The 27,885-nt window shown below is 31.7% G+C and overlaps 2 protein-coding genes and 1 long non-coding RNA gene across 5 annotated transcripts in view; 2 read left to right on the top strand and 1 right to left on the bottom strand.

Annotated features, from left to right (window-relative positions):
• Positions 1-7,737, top strand: part of LOC139813851 (uncharacterized) — a 77,695-nt gene extending 69,958 nt beyond the window's left edge. Inside the window, exons 2-4 of the long non-coding RNA XR_011732267.1 lie at positions 190-758; positions 1,032-1,081; positions 7,601-7,737. This is a non-coding gene — a long non-coding RNA (uncharacterized lncRNA). The remainder of the gene's footprint in view (positions 1-189; positions 759-1,031; positions 1,082-7,600) is intronic.
• On the bottom strand, positions 4,550-12,765 carry LOC139813846 (uncharacterized). Of its 2 annotated transcripts, none has more exons than XM_071779641.1 (9): positions 12,558-12,765; positions 12,081-12,353; positions 11,809-11,916; positions 11,469-11,614; positions 9,034-9,196; positions 8,519-8,675; positions 6,553-6,705; positions 5,500-5,932; positions 4,550-5,116 (listed from the first exon to the last, which is right to left on the bottom strand). In XM_071779641.1, exons 2-9 carry the CDS (start codon positions 12,298-12,300, stop codon positions 4,868-4,870), a joined length of 1,629 nt encoding a protein of 542 aa, XP_071635742.1. In that variant the 5' UTR covers positions 12,301-12,353; positions 12,558-12,765; the 3' UTR covers positions 4,550-4,867. The 2 variants fall into 2 exon arrangements, with proteins under 2 accessions (XP_071635742.1, XP_071635741.1); XM_071779640.1 differs by having other exon boundaries at positions 12,481-12,765.
• Positions 12,766-22,756: 9,991 nt separating this feature from the next.
• Ethr (ecdysis triggering hormone receptor) overlaps positions 22,757-27,885 on the top strand; it is a 46,650-nt gene continuing 41,521 nt past the window's right edge. Inside the window, exons 1-3 of one of the 2 annotated variants that reach the window (XM_071779643.1) lie at positions 22,757-25,000; positions 25,127-25,242; positions 25,428-25,590. In XM_071779643.1, coding sequence (XP_071635744.1) covers positions 24,910-25,000; positions 25,127-25,242; positions 25,428-25,590 — 370 coding nt within the window. In that variant the 5' untranslated portion in view covers positions 22,757-24,909. The remainder of the gene's footprint in view (positions 25,001-25,126; positions 25,243-25,427; positions 25,591-27,885) is intronic. The other variant, XM_071779642.1, reaches the window with a different exon arrangement.

Here is a 27,885-nt window from a genome sequence, read left to right on the forward strand (position 1 = left end):
GCCGCTGCGTGCAACACAATTGTTTCGCGCGTCGTAGCGTATCTATTTCTCAAAACGCGGCCACTCTTGATGAATGATAAGCAATTATATCACCTCGGCCGATTAACTAACTCTTAGGATTAATGATTTCTACATATCAGAATACTTATTCAAGCAAATACGTATTTCACGCTATCTATTCATCCATAGGTATACGAGTTTGAAGCGGTGGAGAGGCTCAGTATTCTGAAGGGCTCAGTATTTTAACGATGAAGAAGTTAACGTATCGATCGCTGCCGATTTAACTGGATACCGCAGTTAGTCCGTTACGTCGTTAACGTCGGGAGTGCCGTGCAAAGTGTCGCGCGATTCTAATAATTGGTATATACGACCGCGTTCTTTTCACGTTTTTTCAGGCGCAATTACTGCCACGGGCGACGATCGCGATAATTGATCTCACGGTGAGTGGACGGGTTGACAACCGGACATACTGGTGTAGAAAATGGAAATAAATTCTTGTCGTGGATTGAGCTCGCGTTTTCTACTTTTCAATGATCTTTCTTTTGTATGTGATGGATACTACGTGTTATATACTACTCGAGGTTAGATCCTTGTTCAGTCAAATCAGGTCAGTTATATTAGGCTGTAAACGCGTTGGATATCGCTCGCAATTTTTTCGTGGATTAATTCGATAAAGTCGGGCGTTAATTTGCTTCTGACAATCTGAGAGGAAGAGGAGGCCTAAGAAAGGCATCAGGCACCGGTGGAGCAACCTTGTGGTATTATTTCTTATTTGCGTAAAGTTAATCGTTGTATTTGGATCACTTTATTTCAATGATTTAAAAATAATAAATAAATAAAAAGAATTAAATTTTTACACAAGTTTAGTCTTATAAAGATTTTTCAAATACATTTTCAATTATTTTCATAAATATTTAATTGAGAGAAAAAGTAAAAATATCGATGCAAGTAAGAATTATCTTACTTGTATCGTAAACATTGAGCATTTTGAGCACTTCTTTAATCTGAATCTTGTGTTTTACATTTTACAGAAACAACGTAGCTACGTGGCTGATAAATTCCGCTGTTGCGCATTAGATCGGTGAGTGACAAATTAATTTTTTTTTTGAGGTAACGGATCTGTGAAAATTATATTATATAAAGTTCAAAATAGAGCTTGTTATGTTGATGCATCGTTCGTTGACTTTTAGTGTTTTACTGTATCTCAAAAGCACTACCAATAAGAGTGAGATATATCAGTCGTCTGAAGTTTATAGAGTTAGAAATATAAATCTCTTACGGATATGTATAATATGAAAAATATAAATATTACTTTATGAGAATAATATAAGATAATAATTATAAATTTTTTTTTTTGAGTTTTTGATCTTAATATCAGTTAAATTAATCAAATTTTTAAATTTATTATTGAAATGGATATTAAGAAATATAATGAAAGAAATGAATATAAAGAAGTAAAATAAAATTTTCCAAGATATAAAATAGTGTACATTTTTTAAGCTTTCATTAAACTTGTAGCTGTTTATTTTTTGTGGGCAATAAAGATTAAAATAAGAGTTTCATGTATTGTGTTTATATGGAATAAAAATAAATAGAAAAAAAAAAAAAATATATATATATATATATATATATATATATATATATATATATATATATAATTATTTGCAGATTGGCAATAGATAATATCTATTGATGAATAGATAGGCAATAAATAATTTGCAACAAGAGGAATAAAAATAAATAGTTATCTATAGATAAAAAGTAGAAAATTCCTTCAGGATTAAATATTATATAAATTGGTGCAAGAAAGTAATATATATAAATATATTCAATATGCATGTCTCAGTGTATCACAAACAAAAAGTATTAAAAAATATTCTTGTTTATATTGCACATTTTATTCATCTTATTTAAAAAAAAGCATGGTAATGATTGTACTTTTATTCTTATCGTACTTATACTTATGCACCGATTTTATTCTAATCTTTCATAGTCTATATATTTGATTGATAATTTGGTTTTTTGTCAATAAAATAAAATGACGTGAGATCCAATGAGTATTTTATCGTAGAACAAAAAAATTATAGAATTATATATAGAAATCTTAAAATTGTAAATATGTTTTAAAACATGAATTTTTTACCATGTTACTTCTAATTTATGTTAATCGTATTGTGTTAAAAAAAATACGAGTTTTGTATTAAAGAAGTAAATTTACGCATTTATCTTGCATTAGTATACCGAATTATCGCTAAATTATTTATGTAAATTACGCGAAATTCGAAATCGATAAAACGTGTACAATAACACGAAATTGATTGAGTTAAATGTTTGATTAAATTGTTTGTCCTTTGTCCTTAAAAATTTTTTTTAAATTAAGTTTTTATATAGTTTGAATATTATAAAGTCACATTAAATTTGGGTAATTTTAATGTAAAGTTCGATATTTAAAATTATCGTCAACTTTTATATACGTCTAATATAAAAATTTATTAAATAAGATAGTGAAGACGGCTTTGTGAACTAACGGTTAAGTATTAATTTCTTATTGATGAAATTAACGTTTGCATTTTAGTAATACGGGAGTATATTTTGATTAGTAATATATTAATAAAATTATTGCAAAATTTATCATTGATTATATATAGAAATGAGAATTCTTGAAATAATTTTATTTTATTTTCTATGAAACATTATCTTGAATTTTGCAACATGTTAAATATTTATTAACGGATATTGCTAAGTTGTATCTTGCGTTAAATATTTATTAGAGGCAATTGGGACACCTTGTTCTTTCCTTGTTGATTGCGATCACTGTCTCGACGAGGGGACATTATCGCTCTCGCGTCAGGTGGGAGTTAGCGAACTCGTTCCGGTAAGAAGTTGAAACGATGTTCAATGTAGAGGATTATTCCTCGTCGATATCCATCGAGATCTATTCGCGAAATCTAGTTTAATGCCAAAGAAATAGAAACTTGAAAGTTGAGACCCTGTTGACTCTATTACAGGACCGAAATTAAGCCCGGATTTTGTCGATATAGTTTCCGGGACCAATGGTTTTGGCAATGAGTCAACAGCGACTACTATACACGTTTTAAACTCGAACCGCATCGCGCATATTAATTAAATAGTATATTTTGAGAGAAAAATTGTTTCTCCATTTTGTTGAATGTTCTTTCATTGGTATTAATATTTCAGTATTAATACCTATTACATTAATGATAATAAAGTACATTTTTAAAAATTAATCTTCAACAAAGACTGTAGCGAAGATGTATATTTTATTTTTTAACTTTTGATTTCTTTCAAGAAATCATTTTTACTGAACATCCTGCCACTCAAAGACGTTCTAGAGGCTATTAGGATTAATTTAGTATAATAATTTGTATTATTCTATATAGTAAAAGACATGCGCGCATGTCATAAGATCCAATTTAACAAATTTTGATTTTTATTAATTTCGCATATAAGTTATAATAAAGCACATGTATTTTATTATTAAATATATTTTCCTTCGTATTATATATATAACTACTTCTCCATAAAAATTATTTAATCTATGTACATTTTTTAATAAAAAGAGATAATTTTGAACAATAACAGAACGTATCTTTTGCGCGCGAATGTTAATATCTATAACTTATACGAAAATGCGGTTAGGTGCACACAACTGGATCAACGGGAGATTCTCTGCGATCCTATTGTCTTGTGCGATTTGCCGCTCGTGACTCTCTCGACTCTCCGTCTCTCGTGAACACGATACATACACGACGGGTTGCTAGACATCCACGCCTTACCGTTTACTCGCGCAATCGCCTGTTAATTATTAGTCGCGGTGTAATTACGTGCGTCATATGTTGCAAGCTGGTTTAGAGAAGGAAGGAAAAAACTTACCTAGACACCGGTAATTAGTAGTACAAAGTTATAAGTTTACGAACAAATAAGATTCCGTTAATAAGACGCTTCGTCATGAATGTGTTTTTTATCGCATACGATTTTGCGCGGGTATTCCTTAACGATGAATAGTGACCGTAAATTATCGTGAAAATATATATTTGATAATTGCATAATAATTATATGCAAAGATGTGATAAAAATAATAAAAACGGTTGTTGATTCGCTGTCAAAATCATTGCTATCGAGAGCTGTCTGGAAGAGGCGGAATTTGTTTTTTTTTCTATAGCAGGACTGGGGTAACGTTCGATTCGTCGATCGTTTAATTTTCCTTCACGGATTGATATCGCAAAACCTGACGAGAAGCAGAGCACATTCACTATTTGCTTTTTGAAGCTCGTTCATCTCTGTAGGTATTGGATACTAACCGGTGTACCACTTGGCGGAAGGGCTTTGATCTGGTAAAATCGTTGAGCCAGTTATTCCAGCTATTTCCTTACTTGCGGTTATTTTTTGCGATTCTTTAAAATCCATAAAATTTTAGAAAATAAAGCCTTAAAAAGTAATGCTGGCATTCTTACGCGTTTATGGATGGATGGTTCCGTTTGTTGATACATTATCGAGAGAAATCGAATATAGATGCACTTCCAAAAAATGCTGTGGAATCATATTTATTGTTATATAAAGCAATAATAATTACGAGAAACATTGCATCGAGTCCAATAAATAAATTGTAATAAATTTATACTGACTAAAATCTTTTTATATATATTATAAAGAATATTTTATTTTATTATGATTAATTAGATTATCGATATGTTATTTATGACTAGAAAACATGTTCACAAAGAAACAAGATAAGAATGTGCTTTTGTATACGCTCTATTATTTTAAAGCAAATTTCTATTTTCCGCTAGAGAAGCGCTCGTTTTATTTACTATTTATGCGACTCATTATTCTCGACGCATTCGCTTTAAACGCTTTTCTCAGATATAGTGCTTCTATCGCTGTCTCTCCTTTGTGGAGTACGCAACGCTCGCTGATTACGGGTTATGGTCGTAGGTAATTCCCTGTCGTTACTCATTCTCCTCAAGCTGATATCTCTATCCAAGTGATTTTTATTCTTGGCACATTTTGGTCCCCGTACGTTCGCGTAGATAACGTAAACGGCGAGAATTCCCAACAGAAACATCGCGATTCCTATGCCGCTTACCGTCCATACCTGTAACGTGGAAACTAGCTTATGTTACGTTTCTGAAATCCCGGCTTTTCGGAAATGTGTAAATAAAAATTTAAGAAAATTTTAAAGTTTCCAAACAATTTCTTACTTTTTACCAATAATTTTTTTTATAGTCCTCGTTAAGACAAATATTAACTACGAGAAACTACGATATTCTAAGAAATATAATTTTTGAGAAATTATAGTGTACCTGCAAGAGCAAAAGAGAAATTTTTTGATAACTTTGAAACTTTCTTTAAATATATGATCTGTCACAAAAGCAATGACATTGATTTATAATGTTAGTATGTAAAGTTTTAAACAGTTAGTTTTTTTTTTAAATCAAACTCGAAAATTATTTAAAATAATATATCAAAAGACGTCACCATTGTCCACCACTCGTTATCGTCCATCCCCGAAACTAAGATCTGTGTCGCCTCTTTATTTTTTTCGTTCAGCATCTCAATCTCTTTGACGGCTATAGCGCATCCTGACCGCGGTTCATTCTCTCCTTTCAGAAGTTCTCTAAACATGCGTGACACATCGCCGTTGTCTTCTGGCGTTCTGTGATTTTTCTCAGTTTCCTCCGTAACGTCCTCTTCTTTTTCGTCCGCTTTGCTGTCACTCCAATAAACTTGCGTTCTATTCTGGCGAACTATTATGCCACCCAGTCGCTCTAGATTACTAGTCTTCTTTTTCATAGACAGATCGAGGAATTTCGGTACCGCTTCCGATTTCACGTTGTGCGTCATTAATACGTTCGACACCATGTGATCCCAGTCCAAAGAGTTTATTTGATTTTTGCACTTTTTGTTTTTACTGTAATGTAATTGATGATTTAATCTTGCGCGAAGTTAAGGCTATTTCAGCCTTTAGTTATTAATAAAATAGATATGTACATAATTAGGTAGGCGTAAGATGTTTTGGCTTAGCTTTGAGCCATCTTCAGCGATGCAATAACAGTTAAGTCCCGTATTAAAAATTATATTAAAATTTAAAAAAAGGTAATATTTATATATAAGTTATAATATTATGTGAATCTCTCTCTCTCTCTCTCTCTCTCTCTCTCTCTCTCTCTCTCTCTCTCTCTCTCGCGCGCGTGTGTGTGTGTGTGTGTGTGTGTGTGTGTGTGTGTGTGTGTGTGTGCGCGCGCGCGCGCGCGCACGCGTGTGAATGGGATATAATATTCTCATATTCTATTCTCATATTCTATTCTCATGTATATAATGCCTCATAAATTACAATATTATCTAATCATACAAAGCTATATAATGGATTAGTTTGCGATTATTTAGTTATCTATACAATTAGCTACAAGTCTGTCTGATAGTTTGATTAATTACGCTAGCAAAGTTATTAAATCAATTTTTATCCTTAGAACGTACGCTTTGATATATAAGATAATTACCATCGATCAATAGACATTTTTCAATGCTCACCATATTGCTTTTAAAGCTTTCACGTAAATTTCTATAGCATTTTCTAGCCATCTGACTTGCTTCAATTCTTTGGCGTCATAATTTCCAAAACCGTTATTAGGCGCCCACCATCGCGAATTCTTGACTCTCCATTCGAGATTGTTAATTACATTTCTATAAGAAAAGAACTTGAAATGGAATATCTATTATATTTGAAAATTAAAATTATTGAGGTAAAAGTATTGTTAACATTAAATGTTATTAATAGAAGATCTATATTTGTAAAATTAAATCCGTAGATTTGTAATCATGAATCTGACGTGAATTACACATCTAAATTATACATCTAAAGCGAGCTTTAAATATATATCGCTTATTATATTAAACGCTTGTGTCGCTTATTACAGTAATTGGTATTGCTATATTATAAACCTACGAAATAACTTGTTTTATTTATTCTATTTCTTAATCTTCAAGTAATCATTAACATTAATACGCAAGAAAGTAAATTACGAATGCAACAAATGCGTACATATCTAAGTGCATTAATATATTCTAAAACGAGAGCAAAAATAATACTAAATTATTACATCATATATTGATGCAAATGTTTTTGTGTATGTCTCTCTCGTCTCGTGCATAGTATGCATGCGAAAAAGTAGATATTCGTAAATATATTTTTTTTCTTTTAATTTAGGGGCATTAGAAACACGAGTTTCGTGCACAGTTTTAATTCCTCGACTCTTCACGTTCCGAAAGAAATGGTAAAGGAATTATGAAAATATGAAGATATAGAAAAATTTACAAAGACGAAATGAAAATTTGTGTGCAACTTTTAAAAACATTTAACAGTAAAACAACGCCATAAGTAAACGTAGAAAAATATTTGAAGAAAATAAAATTAATTTAGATAACGCGAATGAGTTTTATTCGAATGAAAATGAGTTTTAATTACGAATTCGCTAGATGACATAAATTTTAATACTCACAATATTCTTTCACTGTAAAAGTATAGAGCGTACGCGGCAAATTCACAGAAAATAACAAGATTTCTCTGCGTTGATTTAAGGATGGCCTCGACGCGGCTGTTATTCCGGAGAGTGAAACGTTGAAGTGTTGGAAAAAAAGCAAGGGTATCAGCAATTCACCGCGATTCATCTAGGATCCTTAACCTCGATTGAGTCCGACACATTCGACGGAAGTAGAAATCGTGATTTCAGACGTTTATTTACACATGGTATTTTAGTCGCATGGTATTTTAATCGCGGCACGTCATACGATTGGTGTAAAATTATTTCATCACGCAAATGTAGTTAAACGTTACTGACGGTTGAAGTAATAGTGAGGTCGGTAATGATAACGAGACATATGCGCATTTTTTAATGAGAGAATTCCGCAACACTTTTGTTAACAATGAAATATTACGATGCGATGCATAGAATGTTATTGAAGAAAAATAAATTGAATTTCATCAATTACGCGTAATAATAAGGTACTTCAGTTGCGATAAAATCCATTGTAATTTATGGAGGATAACCATTTCATTACTCTGCTTCTAAGTAATCACAATCAATAATTCATTAACATTGTGTACGTAACTTCGCCAAACGGTTTGTGATTAATAATAAAATGGTAGCGAGATGGATAGTTGTCTTTATTTATAGCCACTTTGAGAACTGTTTATTATGAAGATTATAGTCATTAAAGATATGAATAAATATGAAATTACATAATAAATATGAAATTACATATTAGATAATCTTATCGATATTATACGATTCAATTTATAGTTTAAACAGATCGAAAAGATTTTCTTTCCCTTTAATTGTAATAACTGTATGAATTATTAATTGATATACTTTATTAAAAATTTACTATAATAAGAAATTTTCATCAATAAATAAATTATATTTTTCTTTAAAAAAATTGAGTAGATAAAAGTGTGTAAAATTTGCAAATAAATTTTGTAAAATCTGTTTGTAGTTACCTAGAATCTTCTAAAAGCAGTATGGTGTTACTTGAATTCATACGATTCAAATAGTCTTTTAAATTTCCCTCGCTGATAATTAATATGGTCGCATTTTTAGGCTCATTAAAGAACTTTTCTTCTGGTTTTCCAATATGTATGATATGTGACGTATAATCTATATATGTATAAGCATCAAAATTAAATTAATTGAGCATCTAATGGTATCTATGTATGAATATCTGCTGAAGTTTAAATAATATAATTATTATGTGTGAAATATCAAAACATATCGGTAAAATGCGATTTATAAAACTTTTATAATCGCATCAATAAGACAACATTATGTTATACCTATAGGCATGTAAATATGTGACATTTTAACCTTGCGACATTTTAAAAAATGTAAAAATTATTCTTGAATTGACATTTAATTATTAAAACTGTCGTTTCTGACTTACATTTTGTTATTAAAAAATATTACGTTAAAAATGAAACTTCTTACACAAAGAAAATAAGAACGTAATTTTAATTACCTTCTTCGTTGTTATCGTGAATTATAACACATAAGTTATTTGCTATGGCATTTATCGTTAGTTTTTTTGCAGTATTTTGTACGTCATCATCGTTTTCATCATTAACATTAGCTACTAATGTGAAGGATTTCCACTTTAAGATCTTTATCATTTTTAAGATTCCCTACAACAGAGATAATACGTGTTTAATAATAGCGTGTAGAAAAAGTTATTTTATATAATTTTATTTTTATTTATTGGAAAGCATAACAAACAATATATCGAATTAGATGATATTTTCTAGAAATTGCAATAATTATTATGGCTTGAAAGAAAACTTAATTTTTTCCTCATATAATCTGCAGTCAAGTTTATATATAAAGTAAAATTAACAGTACAAGTCTTTTTTGGTATTAACATAAGTTTTATATTACATGTCAAAAATTTTCACAGAAAATTCAAGTGTGATTAAACTGTTTTGTCGATCAATTAAGGAAAACTTTTAAATACATAACGTAATGCAATTTTTATGACCATATTTCTATTAATATATTATCATAGAAATATGTACGCATCATGAAAATATGTTGTTTGCGAAACTTATGCAAATCTCTAAAAAGAATTATATTATTAAACATTTTTTTTTACTATAAATGTTATTAGGAGAAAAAATTAAGTTTTATTTAATCTATAACTATATATTATGATTATGTCGATATTAATATTATTTATGAGAAAGTTATTATAACCAATAAGTAGATTCTAAATCTTTACTTTCGAAACTTTTTTTATTTGTCGCTAAAATTCTACATAACTTACTTTATATTTTGATTACGTTTGAGAATTAATTATTACTATAATTGCCGAGTATTATTATTTACAAGTTTTTAACGTGTTACTTTTGTATGCCGAAATATTATCTGAGCAAGAAATACTTATATTATTAAAAGAGACTATGATATTAGAATGTTAGCATTCTAATATCATAGTAGGCGAAATAAATGCTTATACACAGTAAAAAATAAAATGTTAATCGTAACATTTTTCAAATGTCCCAGAAAGTTCACTCTAAATTTTGAGTTAAAATAACTCATTCATCGTGTGTTACTTGTTGACAAATTAGAAATGTTAATTTATTGACACTATATTTTACATTTATATTTGTTCTTTTAACTTTAAGTATAATGTTAAAATAACTTGTAAAAAATGTCGATATAACATATTTGAATAAACGATAGTTATTTCAACTTAAGAGAAATGTTGTTTTGAACATTTGATTGTAGTAAATTTGATTATTTTGTATGTCAAAGTTTACGATTATTTGAAGATTTACTTTAACTTTTGTTTATGTTAAAATAACTTTAAGGCGTGTTGATTTTTTGAAATAATTATGTTAAAAGAACTCAAAATAATATTCAATTTCTAAATGACATACATAAAGTGTTAAGTTATCACGTTGACATTAATATAACACATAAAAATGTTACGAAAATAATAACATAGCTGTTGTATGTTAATTTTACATTGAAATAATAGTCAAATCTTGGTAACACAAGAAAATTTTAACATTTGGACGCACGATTTTTTACTGTGTATAGTGAGTCATTTCTAAGAATACAGGAATATTTGTGCGCATTCTGCGCTGGTATAAATAAAAGCAAGTAGCTATCTTTGGATAAATACCGAGATTATCTTCTGCAATTATGTCCCATTAATGTCTGATTGAGTTCGATTCAACTATATATACATATATGTATATCATGTGATTCAATATACACATTATATAAATTTTTATATCTAACAATACGACTTATGACATAAAAAGGTCCGTATTTTTAGTTCACTTTTATCGATACTTTTATTTCTGAGATGCTGTAGTTTACGTTACATATACTTACAATAGCATTTTAGAAATAAAAGCGCGCTTTTATCGATAAAAGTGAACTGAGATTACGGGCCAAAGAATATATAAAGAAAAATTGTTATCAAAATTTTAATTTTAAACTCTTATATTTAAATAGATATATATATCTATGCATATATTTTATTTTCAATACCACTAGAAAATCACATTATATTATAAATTGTATTATAGTTTAATTTTAATTATAGCAAAAGTAAAATCGATTGAAGACCTAATACGCGCACCGTAATTAAATGCAATAGTAAGTGTATAATTAATAGATCTACGTAAACTGGCGCAGTTCAATACTGTTTTCTAACACTTTCAAACATGCTTGCGTAAGCATAATGAACTGCATTATTATTGCATTATTATTGCATTATGCAAACATTATGATGAGCTCAGCACCACAGTTAACTACTTTAATCGAAGTAATGATTTTTATCTTTGATTTATAGAATCAAGGATTTCAAGACTTTCGATAAATAACAAATTCGAGAATATCAAGTATATTATTTATAAGTATATTATTTAATTAATTAATGGCAAACACCTGTATTAAGTAGGAATTTGATTCCTCCGTTAAAGAGTGCAAATACGGAGAAATCGATGCTTTCTTGACAATGTGCGGCACTTTCAATATCGATGTCACTTTGTGTACCGCTTCGGCATTGGTCATGGTATCCGGTCCAATAATTCCTATATAATTACGAGACATAAATCAATTGACATTTCCAAAGTACCTAAGAAATACGAACTTTATGTTTGTAAATATAGAGTATTTTCATTCGCGCTTATTCTAGCTTACGAAAGACTAATTTTGTCAATTAATTTATTAGCTTTTGGTAATTACTGTAAATTATTTACACAAAACATTGAGATATTGATCCTACCTAGATAATGAGGTGGATGTAAACAGCTGATATCCGCCCATACTAAAGCCTTCATTACCGCTTTCAGAGCACCTGTTATACTTCCGCACGTATCCAAAACAGTAATTTCTATAAATAGTTAATTTTGCGATTGAACTTTTTGTTTAATTACTACATTCAGTTTTTCATTGAAATTATTGTCAAATAATTATTCTTCATTTTTCTCACTCAGATATTTAGAGTGTTTGATCGAAATCAATTATTCTACTTCGTATTACTTTATTTTGATTTACCGATTTTGAATCCGTCGGTTTTGTTGTTCTGAATCTCTGCGAAAAGTTTGGCGGCCTCGTAGAGCGTAACGCCCCTCGTCGATAACTTTGTACACGCTGGATCATCGTGCACGCTTGTTAGAAATGAAATTTGCACAGTTTCGCCACATTCCGTGCGTGCACCGCAGGTGCACGCGGCGATCACCACGAGGATTACCCACCAGGTTCGTGATACTCCCATGTGTGTTTTGGGTAAACAGATCAATACAAATCGGATCGATTGCTCTGTGAGATCTTCAAAATTGAAAAACGCTTTTCTGTGATTTCTTATTATAGTAAAATATAGGTATAAAAAAAAACACCAATAATGACAATATTAAATAAATAAATGCAGTTTTCTATCACATGTTGCATAACTCACCAACGTTGTAAAGTAATTACAAAATTTTGTTCATTAATTAATCACAGCCAATACAATTAAAATTAATAAATGATTACCGTTTCAAATCATAATCATTCTTTTACTTTTAAATGAATATTTAAGCTATGATTATTTCCTTGTAAATTGGTAATTACAAACACAGTTATATAACACATGGGGGAAAAGGAAGAAGGCTAAAGTTTATAGGAACAAACTATTCACAATATATAATTCTTTTGAAAACGTTTCTTGTGACAGATTACTGAACTATTCGCTTCAAGTGCAGACCCTGATATTGAATTCCGGAAGCTTTACAAGGTGACCGATATACATTATGTGAAATTGTAAGGTTTTGAACGTGTCCTCGTACAGCAGAAGCTCTCAATCTACCATTTGAAGTAGCCCCAGAAAAACGAGAAAACGTTATAAATTCTTAGTAGCAACTTTATAAGAAATAATGTAAACAGTTTAAAAAGAGATTTGATAAATTACAAATATATTGTATTATAAAATTGTACCAATAAGATATACAAATTGTACTTATCTTTCTTTCTTTGTTTCAATATAAATATAAATTTTTTATGCTTTTTCTTGGTACTTTTTTATATTTATAGCATTAATTGAACAATTACTGATCAATTTTTTTAAATTAAAATATTACATTTATTAAATGTCGATAAATTTCGTGTTGACGATTGTTTCGCGGAAATTTTATTTTAATTAACTCTTATTCGCTCTTCTTTTTTAGGGAAAAAGCAAAGAAAGACATTTACCTTTGTTGCAACTTTAAATTTGTTAAGTTTTAAATTTTTATGTACCTTATTATGCTGCTTCAGATAATAAATAAAATTGTAATAAAAACTTAATAAAATTTTTGAATGTTAATAAAGAAAAAGCAAGGATACCATCATAAAAACCTAATTTATTTTTTAGATAATGATGTTTGTAAGTAAATATACAGGTTGGTCGATATTAAAAAGTAAGTAAAAAAATATAAAAATTAATTTAAAAATTTGTTTTATATTATTTACTTATTTTTTCACTAAAGTTTATCTTCTTATTAGTTGCGTCACAATTATCTTATATAATATATATAACAATAATATTTTTTTATTTTGTTTGATTTGAGAACCTTTCTTAATTCACATATAAGCTTGTTAACATAGCAAGTCGGTTGCTAAGAATCCTACTTAAATCCTAATTTAATTTCTCTTACATCATTTATTTACTTTTGTATTTATTATCTTTGCGTAACCATTATGTAACTGAAATATATTAAAATCACGCGTCGCTTTAACATGATACTTTTTACTAACATTATTTGTTATATTTTCTCTCTATTACATATAACATATCAAGTATTTGCCTATTTTTTTCCTATTTTATCTTATGTTGCAAGTAAAACATAAGTTGTTGCAAACTATAACGTAAGTTAAAATTATTAATTGTTAACTATCATATGTTACAGTTGTCAAAGATTATTTAAATTGATTATGCAGTTTAAAAGAACAGGGGCGTAGTATATTTTTGTTTTTAAAAACTAAAGAAACTAATTAGATGAAGGTATTTATGAATAAATTATATTGTCGTGAGATTATACATATATTTATAATTGCATGAACTAAATCTACTAGATACTTGTTAACCAATATCTTTATTGTCTGATAAATGTTATCATGAGTTTTTCTATATGATATAATATTGATAATACAGATGGCGGTAAAAATCAAGGAAACTACATATATGGTATTATGACTATATCAATTGTATTAAGCCCAAGCAGCACGAGATGGCACCACTACCTGATGAGAATCATAATAAATCATTTTTCCGCAGGGATGACTGATTCATATACATATATATATGTATAGTCATTTGAGCTTATAGCGAAACGGACTCGAGTTTACCTATAATATATTGTGGATACTTACGTACACTTACACATCCATATATACACTTTTTATGATTGTTTTATAAATATTTGAGAAAAAATAAAGAAGCAAAATATAATTTAATTTAAAAAGAATAAAAAAAAGATAAAATAATACTTATATACATGACGCAAAAGAGATAATTATTTTTTATTTATATATACCTCAAAAATAGTGACAACAAATTATTTAACACAACACTATAATATTATATTAATAATAGAGTATATTAATGATTTTAATAATTTGTTTACAAATACATTCTTTTTAGCGACTTGTCGGGTAATTCATCAAGTAACCGCCAAGGAATAATTTTGTAGTAGTAATTTTGATGGTACGCGCTTCATAAAAAATCTTACATATATGTATCTTATTGTTAATCATTTATGATTAATTATTGAATATATAGTTATAATTGAAAACACTATCGTAGATATCGTAGATTGAAGATATTATCATAGACATATATTCATTTTTTATAATTTTAAATGGGAAATTCGTATTAATACTTTACACTTTTAATTGATTCAATTTTATCTTTAAACTTCAATATCTTAGCCATACTTTACTAGATAAATTTAAAATATAATATAATATAAAGTAATATATTATACGGTGTATCATCTTATCTCTATGCGTATTTAATTGATACATAAAACAGCTCGTATTAATGAGTGCGATATAATTTATCTTATTGTGTTAGTGTCAGGACAGTAATTAGAAAACATTATGCCTAGCTTGACGAACGTTTTGTTTTGTTTACGAGGAAATAATTTGGGCAACTCCCTTTGATGTAGATAATCGCTCAGACAAATTATATCTACATAGGTGACCCACTACGCGAAATAGACACAGTCCGCTATCGAGTCATAATTCTTTCAACCAGGCGTGCAGACGGTTCGTGAGCCGATCTCTGCACTTCAAAGGCAAATAAGAAAAAGCGCGGAAGGATATATTTGCGTCCATGCTGGCCATTACTTATGTTGGCACAGGACCAACAATAACAGTGGCGGACTTTTAAAAGCTAGAGATGCGGGACTTCCTCGTATCTCAAACATCCCCATACCGTCCAGTTGTAGGTCGATGCAGACACAGCCTGCAATCTTTATCCATCTCTATCCACACGTCCGTCGGATGTTCGATAAATCCTCTGACGAATCCTCGACGAACAGTTTCACACTGAACTTCATAAGATATATATGCCACAGGGAGAAAAAGACGAGAGAGGGAACACGATAGAAAACTTACTTACCCCGCTCGTATTTCCAGCAAACTCCACTTTATTCTCATATTACATTTGGGTTTAGGAGGGTTTATTTTAACGGTGTCAATATTACGTCAGAATCACTGCGGCAGGGTCGAGTGGCACAATTCAGGCTCTTCAACAATATAAATTAGGTCAATGCGATGATTTTTAATATGATTTATGATTGTCATTTCTAATGATTTTCCGATGGCTATTACACGAATACTCATTTTATGATTTCAAATCGCTAGAAATTTCTTGTCATTGAGAAATTATCGTATTGTCCCATTTATCTGTGACAATATTTATCCCATTTTATCTTACGTATGTTTCAAATTTACTGACATATTCCAAATTTTTTTGTGATATTGCTAATGGAAATACATTCCCTAAATTCATTCCCTAAATTAATACTTTTTGACATTTGGAATGGAATTAACGTTTTGTAAGAGATAGATGCAAGTTTATAAAATTTCGTGTGTATATATATATATATATATATATATATATATATATTATTGTCCCGAAACGTGCCGTAGGACATGAATTTTTTCCAGGACAGTCCTGGAAACTGCCAAATGTCCTGGAATATACCGATGTAAAAAATAAAGTCCCGGAACATACTTCTGGACCTACATATATATATATACATGGAAATACACATTTTGCTTATTTTACTATTATTATTATTATAGTATTAGGCTAATATAATTATTTTTTCTAGTTTATCTTTCTCATTTCTTCTCCCTTTTTCTTTCGTCCATCATCGCGAGTGACTTGATTTGATTGCGAGAAATTACGAACGTCGATAAATTATAGTTTTACTAGTTTTGGCTCCGATCCGTTCAATGTTTACTTTATGACTTCTTTATACCATCACGTGTCTCATGGCACGTTTGAAATATAGCATTTGCTCGTAGGATAGATTCGGAACAAGTGCATACAATTGCGGAAATTAGCGAAAAATAGACTCACCGCGGTGTTATAAAGAACGAAATTTTTACCTGAAAAAAGAGAAATCAAGAGAAATACGAATTTAAGTTTTGATATATAATTTAAAAAAAAATAAAACAAAATCAGGTTGATTTAAAATTATTTAATGGAAGTAATAAAAGACACGGTGACTTTTCGCTAGTTTTAGAACACCCTGATGTGATTCTAGGACAAGAGTTATGACAGGCAGACGGACACGCGAAGTCATCCATTGCGGTTTACGTATTCCCGTTTAACTAACGCTCTTCTCACACGCATCGGTGACTGATCACATGCATAAAAATCAGTGTCAGTAACGTCATACCATAACTCTTCTGTGAGACTTCTGATTTCGGCCGCGACATCACGGTGCCTCCGCGACGTAACACGTTAACGCTGACAAATACCCGTGAAAGTTTATCTGTAATCGACCGGAAACGCGAAGACTGGCCTAGATTTCGTAGTGTAAATTTTCCACAGAAAGGGAACGTAATTTTGTAAGTGAATGCTTCGATTGTCGGTATATAGCCTTATCACAAATCCATCTGGGGGATCTGGGGTTTTGATGTAATGAAATAAGTTAAAATAAATATTTATTCATATCGTAAGCTTCATATTTGCGCATTTTTATTGAGTAAAAATAAAGCCAGTTTACAATTTGCATACAACTTTAAATATTACCTTTATTTATATATGTATATCTCAAATTTAAAGCAAATTTTACAGGTTTATTTTTACCCTGGACTCTCTGTGTAAAACGTTTTATGATTACACGTTTTAATATTAAACGAGGTTAATGGATAAACCGTTGAATTACGTTCGCTGTCATTCATTATAACTGTCGTGTCGACGTTTTCCTTTGCTCGGCATAATCGGGTCGCTTTGCGAGCTTTGTTGTTGCTTCTCTAGCCGTCGGCGCACTCGGCTCGCATGCGGATAGAAAAATTTTCGCGCCGTTTAGCAAGAACGACGTGCAATGGATCTTCGGCCGTGGAAGCGCCACGGTTGGAGAGATCGGAGTGTTGCATGCGCGTGACCCAATATGGAGAAATTGAGTCTCTCCCCGTTACACACCTACGTGTGTTATTCATCGACCGTTCAAGTGGCAATGCTAAGATTGATTGACTAGGCGATCGGCATAAGTAGAATACTGCATTCTTCGCGAATAAACGCGCGATCGTTCGTCTCTTCGATCCCACGTCATTACCCGCGGATGCAAAATGTTGCGAGAGCAACACATGTTTTATTGTTCACTCCGAGATAACATTAAATGTAATGAACGAAACTTTGAAGGGATTATTAATGAAAGCTTTTCATGATTAATTTGTGTCGTTATTTTATGTCGATTAATACAAAATAAATAATGAATAGGGACAATGCACGCATAATTGCAATACAATTTTGCAATACAGTTTTGTTCACCAATAATTTGGAAAGAGCTTTATTGCAGTTAAAATGTTAAGCAATTGCGATGTAAAACTCAGTGATAGACGGGCTTGATTGAAATGTTGTCATACATGACCACGTTTTCAATCAAGCACAGATATTCACTGATTATAAGTACGTCAACAATATACATATATACATATATAGGTCAAGCACTTCAAATATATTTTTATTTACTAATTGTAAGTAATAGATAAAACCGGAAACTGACAGCTCAATATTGAGAGGAATGGTGTATTTCAGTATTTTCGGCGATGCTACGACGCTGATTAGATTTCTCACCGTGGTTAGCCGCAAAGACGTCTCGTAGCAAAAGCCTAACATTCAAATAATCAAGGCATAATATCGGATATAAAATATCGATGGTGTATTTCAGTATTTTTTTATCTAGTAAAAGTATAGATATTGTAAGATAAAGTAAGAAAATTCAGAAACACAAAGTGTATCAATAATACATAGACTAAGCATTCTGTTTGCAGAATAGGGCGCAGATGCTCTTCTTAAAATGCTTTCTTTAAGTTTTATGATTTAAAAAATATTTATATATACAAAAAATAAAAGAGAATTTATCAGCAAAGGTAAGAAATAAAGAAAAATTAATATTATTTTTACTTATTTTATGTAATTATATAGTTTTATGAAAATCGTTGAAGAATTGATATTAATTACTAATTATTAGGATGTTTTTTTTTAGTCAGGATGGATGATTGGATAAATATTCGGAAATGCACGCATCGAGTAACGAGTTTAATTTATTATCAATAATATTGCCGAATCGAGCCAATAGAAAGCCTCTTCTATCGAGAGAGCCGTTTTTCAGGCGTCTGTGACGCTTGAAACAATCGTACAAAGCTATTTAGGAAACATGGTAGCTTATTGAACGATGAAACTCGCGTGTATCACGCGGCAGACTCATGGGAATTCGTAAATTGTTGGCGAAATACCGGAGAATTTCTCGTATGAATTTGGCACCGTTGATTACGCGACCTAGTTTAGCTACGTCATTGACGCCTTTCCGTATTGACGCATTGATAAATAAAATCTGCTAACGTTGACATGACAGCTAGCTTATGATACACGATGCTACGACGCTGATTAGATTTCTCACCGTGGTTAGCCACAAAGACGTCTCGTAGCAAAAGCCTAACAGTCAAATAATCAAGGCATAATATCGGATATAAAATATCGATTTATAACAATAATATTTAGGTGATTCCCAAAGAAACCAAATGCGTGTAACTGGAAAAACGTTTCTCGCATTTTTCAGAAAGATAAACTAGTTTTGCAAACTCATATCAATCAAATGTTGGAAGTTGAAAGGAAGTAGAAGGAGTTAAAAGTCAAAGAATTATGCTTTATGCTCTGGATATTGTAATTTTATATTTGTTTTTTTTTTACTTTAAAATGTCGATCCTTCCTAAGAAATTAAAGATCCTAGTGAAATTTATATTATATATCAACTTTCTAGTTTCATTATTTATGACGACAAAAAAGTGACATTGAACTGAGATAGTTGACAGAATCTATTGACAGAATCTACGTACAAACATGCTAAGTAAAAATTTTAAAGAAATGAGGAAATAAATCAGTCGATATGAAAAATTCTCAAGTGATAAGAAATATCCGTTGTGCATCAATATTGCAACAGCGTGTTGCTGCTGCATTAACAGTGTACAATGCTTTACTTCTAACGATCGATTTGAATCCGCTATGCTTCGCTAAAATCTCAGTTAACTGTACAAGTTTCAACGATATTGATCCATACGCGTGTTTATTCGGAAAAGCTAGATTTCTATTTGTACAAACCGGGCAGATTGAATATAGCATCGAGATGTACATTGTACATATCGTAAATGCAAATGTCTGACAAGACACCTGATTTAGTCAATACAGGCATCAAATAAACTTACTATGCGTAGGTAAACGAGCCAATCGTGCATCTATAAGAGTCGTTCAAATGAAACATAGACTGTTTGAGTGAAGTGTAATTTAAAAGACCAAATTAGAAACTTTGCTTCGCTAGTAATTAACAATCATGATTTTTTACTCGATCCAACTGGCCATCTTTTATTAATTATAATCGTCACGACATTTCGACCATTTTGATCCTTCTCAATCGATTTAATTTTTGATGCTAAATTCTTTTCTCACTTGATTTAAATAAAGATGTTTATAATAGCATCAAAAGTTAAATCGGTTGAGAAGGACTAAAACTAATGGTCGAAACGTCGCGACGATTATGAAAAAGATGACCAGTTGGATCGAGTAAAAAATCATTATTGTAATTTAAGACAGTATAAGAATATGTACACAGGTAAATATATATACCACACTGTTGCTGATAGTGCTATATATAGGCACCCCTAACATTTAGGCAGATGTCTCATCTCCAGTGACGTCACTGTTCGTCACGCAGCAACCCATCTATGTTTTATTTGGACAACTCTTATATTATTTACGTAAAATGTGCGACTATTATTATTTATAATAGATATGTATAATAGATATAATTACAAAATAAGATATGTATAGCATAAGATGTGTAATTTACGCAAACATACCTGTAAAAGTAAATAGTATTAGATAATTATATAACAGATCTCTATAACAGATTTCTACCACACGTTTGGGTAGTATTTTTTTATAAGTTTTTTATAGTTGTACGAATTTCTTAATGATATATCGAAAGTATTAAATGAACTCTCAAGATCCATTCAATGATCCGTATCATATCACGAAGTTATTTTTAGCTAAAAGTTTGTTAAAAAGAATATAATTATGAATGCAAGCATCATTAATTGATGTTGCTAAGATCAAAGATCTATTATATTTACTTTATACAAAGACACGTAATTATCAAAGCAATGGAGATTACAATTTCATAATGCCTCTAATTAAAAGCATTTATGAAAATATGTGGACGAGAAAGTATATAGTTTGCTTTTAATATATTGGAATTTTTTAAATTAAAATTTTTAAAACTTAATGCAGAAAAAATTTTCTGCATTATTTTATACTTTATTATACATATTTAGTACTTTTATTAAATATATAATTACATATTTTATACTTTATTATACATATTTAATACTTTTAAATATAATTACACATATACTTATAGAAAATCTTCCAAAACTATTATTTTCTTTCGATCTGTTATTTCTTTCACATTGAAGTTTTTTCACGATTTTTTATTTCATGCCGCATTGCATCTTTTTAATTTTTAAAGAAGAATTTTAGTAATGTAAATCTACATTAGTAATGAAAATCTATTTTTTATTAATTGCTCAAATAAAATTATTTTTGCAAATTAAATATTTTCTTGCAATATGTTATAAAAATTTAATAATGTGTTATACGCATTGTCATATCATAGATTATCGCAATTGTTACAGTTGAATTATTTATTAGGACAAATTTGAAAATACAAGAATTGCGACGTGTGCGGCAACAATTTATACAGAGTAAGATAAATCACCTTTAATGCGTGATGCCGTCGCTTCATCGCGCTTCACTTCAAAGCGAGGCGCATGAGACTGTCCCAAATCAACTACAATGCAAACCGAGAGGATTGACAGCGAGAGATTTAAATGGAATGCGCTTGGTTTCCTAATAGGGAATCGTGTTTATTGCCGTTTCTTTCATACTTTACCACAACCGTTATTAACCTATATCGTAAAAGGTATAATGTGAGAAATCGGCAGAAAAGGAAAAGACAGAAATTAAGTGACTATAATATCAGAAAATTATAATTAATTGCATTTTTAACATTTAAAGGAACAATTAAAATATGCTGATACATAAGATTTACATTTTAAAAATAAAGGAAATACGTTTTTAGACGTTGTATTATAGTAATAACGATTTTATTACTGTATTGTTGAACACTGATGATTGTGAATGAAATTATGCGAAGTTATGCATTGCGCCAACAACTTCCGGGAGGGGGGGGGGTTTACATTTTAAAAAGTTACATAATGCACACTGCATTTATCGTAAGTAAAACGATACACGTTCCTTTCTCTTTTCGGTGATACATCCGAGTGCGATATGTCCTCTCTTCTTTTGTAAAAATACAAAATACATATAATGAATTAATAAACAACAACTATAAAATAATAATAAAATGTCACATTAACGGTTTATAAAGCAGTTAATTTGATTCACTGATATCTAAAAATGAAAATAAGCTGAATTGATTTATAAAATTGGTTAAAATGGTCTATGTTTAATATAAAGCAATAATCTATTAAGTAATTATAATAAGAATAAACAAACATTACTTAATCAAATATTATTATGCCTTTTTAATTTTAACCATGAAATACGTTGAAAATTGATTTTTTAATCTGATAGAGTTTATATTAAAATCGTAGTATAATAAAGTGCAACAAAATAAGCTTCATAATAAAATAGCACATAATTACTTTAAGTTGAAAACGTATGTAAAAAAATTGTTATTACAATATTATTAAAATTATTATGAGTATTACTCAATATAATTAAAGTAAGTCCAGATATATATATTGCACGTCATTTAAAAAGAGAGAGAAGTGATGTTAATTTATTAATTACTACAGACCCCCGCACGCGGTAAAAAAAATACTATAAAGGGGGAAAGAGCGCGCATGCTCCCAACGAAAGGGAGGCGCGTTCGAGAGTTCGCGGCCGGTTGAGTTCCGTGTTCCATTCAGTTTACCGGCACTATTTGCACGGTTCGGGTTCCTTCTGGGCACGTATAGCCTGGCGGACCAATAATGATAGGAAGCGAATGCATCACGTGGCTACAATGCCGTCGAAATTCTGGTCAGTTATCGGTGCGCGTTGCAACGGAAGTCACGGAGCTGTGCACAAGCAGGGAACGTGTTTCGAACCACCTGTGAGGGCAACCCGACGAGAATGACGATCGAGACGTTGCGTTGCGCGAAATTCGACAACGCGGATTGTACGGTGGTCTGAATAAATCGTCAATTTATCGTGAATAAATCGTGAATTTATTTTCGCGGCAAAATTGTGAGTGACAATCCAGTGATGCGCGGCGATGTATAAATTGTTCACGCGGCGGATTAAAACGAAATGAATCGTATTTAACTCTGGGAAATGCCAGCGACGGCGAGTAGTATGCGTGCGATCTGATTGAATCACTTCTCTCATCTTCCTCTTGTTAAAATAAATAAATCGATAGTAGATTATCGGTGGTTTGTGGCAGATTGAATCAGCGGCTTGTTAAAATTAAATTAACCGTGATTAGGAAGTTTCCTGTAAGAAAAAGCGATCAAGGAAATGGCCAATTAAATCGTAGAGGTCTTACTGGTAGGCCGGTAGTTCATTAAGTCCGACTCTCCTGAGAGATTGTTGAACAGATTGATTCATTAATTACGAACAAAGTTGACTTACACTCCACTTCAATATCGGAATTGTCATACCTGAGGGAATTTTTACCAAATGACGTAGAACGAGTTTTGTCAATGAAAGGAATTACATGTGGAATGCAGAATCGAGTTGCGGCGAATTTAATCGCGCGTGTTGATGTAGGTTTCGAATATATATATATACCTAGATACACGGGATGCTTGCGCGATTATGGTACACATCTACTGATATCGGAACACGCGAAGCATTCTATTTGAGATTGAATGGCAAATATTTCGAGCATACTTCAAAAATTCTCAATGATTCTTCCCGCGAACTCGAGAAATGCTACAAGTATTGCTGTAGAAGCATTCTTATTTCCGGTTTGCCGATTGCTAGGTAATTTATTGTGAGAAATTGTACAGAACTGAAAATAAAATTTTATCATGTCATAAGATTCCATCAAGATGATGCCAAAAGAATAAGCAAATTTAATATTAGTTTATTAAATGGATCGATTAATATATTTTTATTAAATTCAATCCCCGATATAGACGTTCTGAGGTAAAAATATATTCAGCGCAGGTCACGCCACTTTATTGGACGAATGTGACTGTTTATTCAATCTGGCAAACGAACGGCACAGTTCAGTTAAACAAGTCACTCATAAAGCTACGTCTAAAGTGTGAGAAAGTTAATAATGTTAATCGGTCGCGCGTAGGACGTAACATACAATTCCTCGGGGGTGCAAATTCTCGTCGAAGTTATAGAAGATAAACATTTGTCTGGGGCTTTCCGCAAATTAACATTCCCACCGTCTGAGCCATTCGATCGAGGTGTTAAATGGATTCCCGTTTTAAGTGAAGAAGCCAATCAGTACGTTTCGCGCGGGGCGAGCAATTTCTCGCGATCTCATTGAGAGCTCTGCTCGCGACGCGCCGTATCGAGATAATTAATGGTGAATGTGCCGTGACGAGAGACTTGATGATGTCACTTAACGTTTCCAACCCGGCGAAAGTGGTGGTTATCTTAAAGCAAGCAAAAACGGTAAGCTGGGTTCGCGTCGCGGAACGTCGTGGTGCCATCGCGCACCTGCGATTCCTAATGGATTTTCTCGGGTTGTATTTCGACACGCGGCAATCCGTCGTCGAAACGCGCGAAACTCCAACGTCAAGAATTGTCGCGGCACGGCGGAAAGTGCTACCGACGTAAAATTAAAATTTCTCCTGAAAAAAATAAAAAAACGTATAACGAAAACCGACATGACGGTGCTTGTATGTAAGGCTTGTAAATACGTAACTCAAGCGGCGAGTTCCCCTTCCGTCTAAGTGAAGATACGTGATAGCGTGAACGTATCGAGTGTGCGAGGATACGTGATCGCGAGGGGATTTACGAAATAGTCTAAAAAGTGGGAAAAAATTCGGGCGAACGAGCGACGAAGAAACAAGAGGAAGGTGCATATTAATCCCGCACTTGAAAAAGATGTTGACAACGATGTCTACCGTCGCGTTCGAATTGAATTCATCCTATTACACAACGGCGATCGGCAACAGCGCGCTCGACGGATTCTCAGGTACTCTCAAAACTTACGGTTTCCTATTGTAAAACGATCCATTACATTAATTACAAACGCTCGAGACACTCTCCGTGAAATATGTCTATATAGAGGATCTTAAGTATCTCGTACCGCTGATTTCAGTAATCGAGTCGGAGAACGCTACTTCCGCGCTGTACATGCTGCCCGCCTACATCCGAACCACTTCGATGGTAGCCTGTATTATCGTGATGGTTCTTGGTATAGTTGGCAATCTGATGGTAATTTTAACTGTATTTTATTGATGTCAATTGTGCAATTACACTTACAATCAACGAAATATCAACAGTATAATTTAATCGCCGCTTTTATTTGCAATTCGTATTATCGCTATCGATCTATCAACGTATATAATCAATCGTTGGAGTCGGCTGCTATATTTCGCGTGTAATCGCGTGATTCTCAGGTGCCGTTAGTTGTGCTGCGGGGTAAGGACATGAGGAACAGCACAAACATCTTCCTGGTGAATCTGAGCGTCGCCGATCTCTGCGTGCTCGTGATCTGTACGCCTACAGTGTTAATTGAAGTCAATTCGGGCCCGCAAGTCTGGCCGCTCGGCGAACACATGTGTAAGTCCGAACCGATTTCGCGAAAAAGCATGACGCACTTTGGTGTACCTATTCCTATCATCTCAGCCGCGTGCACGGCCACTCGACATGGACAGGGCGCGGTGATCTGTCGGCCGGCTAAAACCCAAAAATATCGAACGTCACATATTTCTTCAACGGACATATGTTGATAGACCCGCGTCATCCCTTTACCTCTCGTGAATCTGCGCGTGGTTCGTTAACCAATATGCATATTTCTGTTGCGTCACAGAGGCTCGAATACGTGGACCAATTCTCGCCTCTCGAGCCCGCCGGAATTTCAGTTCAGGATCGCGCGAACGTCAATACCGCATCGGCGGGCCGTTCTTCTTTCTCTAAACTCTCTAAAGTATTAGTATGCGCAAAAAGGTAAAAAGCTTTATTAAAAAGCTTCAGGGTAAAAAAGTTACAATTGACAACTATCTTACTAGAAAGCATATTTTATCTATTTCTGTATTCTTCGAGTTATTACACATGCAATGAAATATGAACGGGTTTATACGAATTTTTATATAGTACATATTTTATAAGATATTGGCCATGATAAAATCCAAATAATACGCATGTACTAAACATAATGGATTGATGATTCATGTGTTAATTACTAGGACGATTAATATTGATATTTTTTTATATTGCGACAATTAAAAACCGTAATTATAAGTTCTATAGCTAAAAAAATACAAAAATTTTGATACTCACTCAGCATTTCACGATGTATAGGAATAAAACTCAAGTTCGGTGACGAGTTACAACGTTAACGGCGCATATATGCACGTCTGTTATGAAATAGGAAAAATGTGCATTTTTCTTTAGTTGCAATAATTTAAGCATTAATATCCACTGGGCGCTATCCAAAAGATGGTTTACAGCTGATTTGCATTAGTTTGTCTCATATTGCAACATATTGGAATGATGGACGTAAGTTTTTATCCAGAGTGCACGGCAATATCACTGCGCATTGCTGAATTGTCGGAATCCATAGAAAATAATCTCATTTCACCATTATTGGACTGCCAAAAAAGAACAAAAATGCGTCACTTTTTTTCCTGCACGTCATAAGTTGCAGATCTATCAGTACGCTCGCAGGTACGCGATTAAATTGCAAACTTGACGGATCGATATTAAATCTAATTTTTTTTATTCCTTTTCTCTTAGTTGATCATATCATTCGCTGGAGAAAATATTACACGATTTTTGACAAAAATTATTTTTGCATAAAAAACGTTCTGTTCAATGTTATTTTTAAACTTTTTAAATTAATATTTATTTAAATTAATTATTGTATATTGACACACATATAACTTTTTTATTTGTTTTATATTAATAACAGTTTGATTTTCCACATATTTGTCCGAATTGTGATAAAAGTTTTTTGTTATCAATTTTCATATACATATAATAAGTTACATTAGAGTTGTGGAATGAGCTAAATTTAACTACATTTTTTGTATTTTAATATATTTATTTACAATTCATGTTTTTCCCTATCCATTTTTTATTCTAAAAGCAGTTCTTATGAACTTTTTTTTGAAACCGTTAATCGTATTGGAACTTCATAAAAAATAGCTAATTTGGCGAGTTTAGTACTGGCGATAAAATTATTTTCGAAAAATCAATGTTGTCTATATATGAGACGAGATTGGCCTACTTTTATAGGGTTAGTTTCTTGGTAATTTATATTGCAGGAACGTAGGGAGGGAAAGGAAGACAAAAAGAGAGAGATTCAGAAATCTTTCTCACATGGTTGATGATACTGCGCTATCCAAACTTTCACGAGTTTAGTACGAAGACGCGAAAATATCGTCGGAAGAAAAATGCCATTGGCAAAAATAGTTTTGATTCTTCTTGTATCTCATCGCTCGGAGTTAATCGCGATCAAATAGCAGATCACGCATGTGTACCGTTGGAAATCATAATTACTGTGCCATTATTAAAACTCACTGTGTGACTACTGCTAATTAAATTCGTTTTTTATGAAACGTTTTAAACTGATACCCACTTCCTGCTACGTTAATTAAACCGGTGACAATTTTATTCAGTGATTAAGTGAACCGACCGTGGCTTTGACCGTGTCTAATAAGGATTGCAAGTCAATAGTTTACAAAGCTATATAGTTTATATCACTGCAAAGGGCTAACTCTTACTAAAGGTAATTTACGAGATAATTAGTCTCATTAATTACTAGGCCACATTATCTATTGTCTATTGTCAATTTCTATCTATCTACTCTGTCAAAGGATTTACAAAATTTAACAAGAATCAAACTTAGCGAAA

The sequence above is a fragment of the Temnothorax longispinosus genome, chromosome 5 (assembly GCF_030848805.1).
Source record: "Temnothorax longispinosus isolate EJ_2023e chromosome 5, Tlon_JGU_v1, whole genome shotgun sequence".
NCBI lineage: Eukaryota > Metazoa > Arthropoda > Insecta > Hymenoptera > Formicidae > Temnothorax > Temnothorax longispinosus.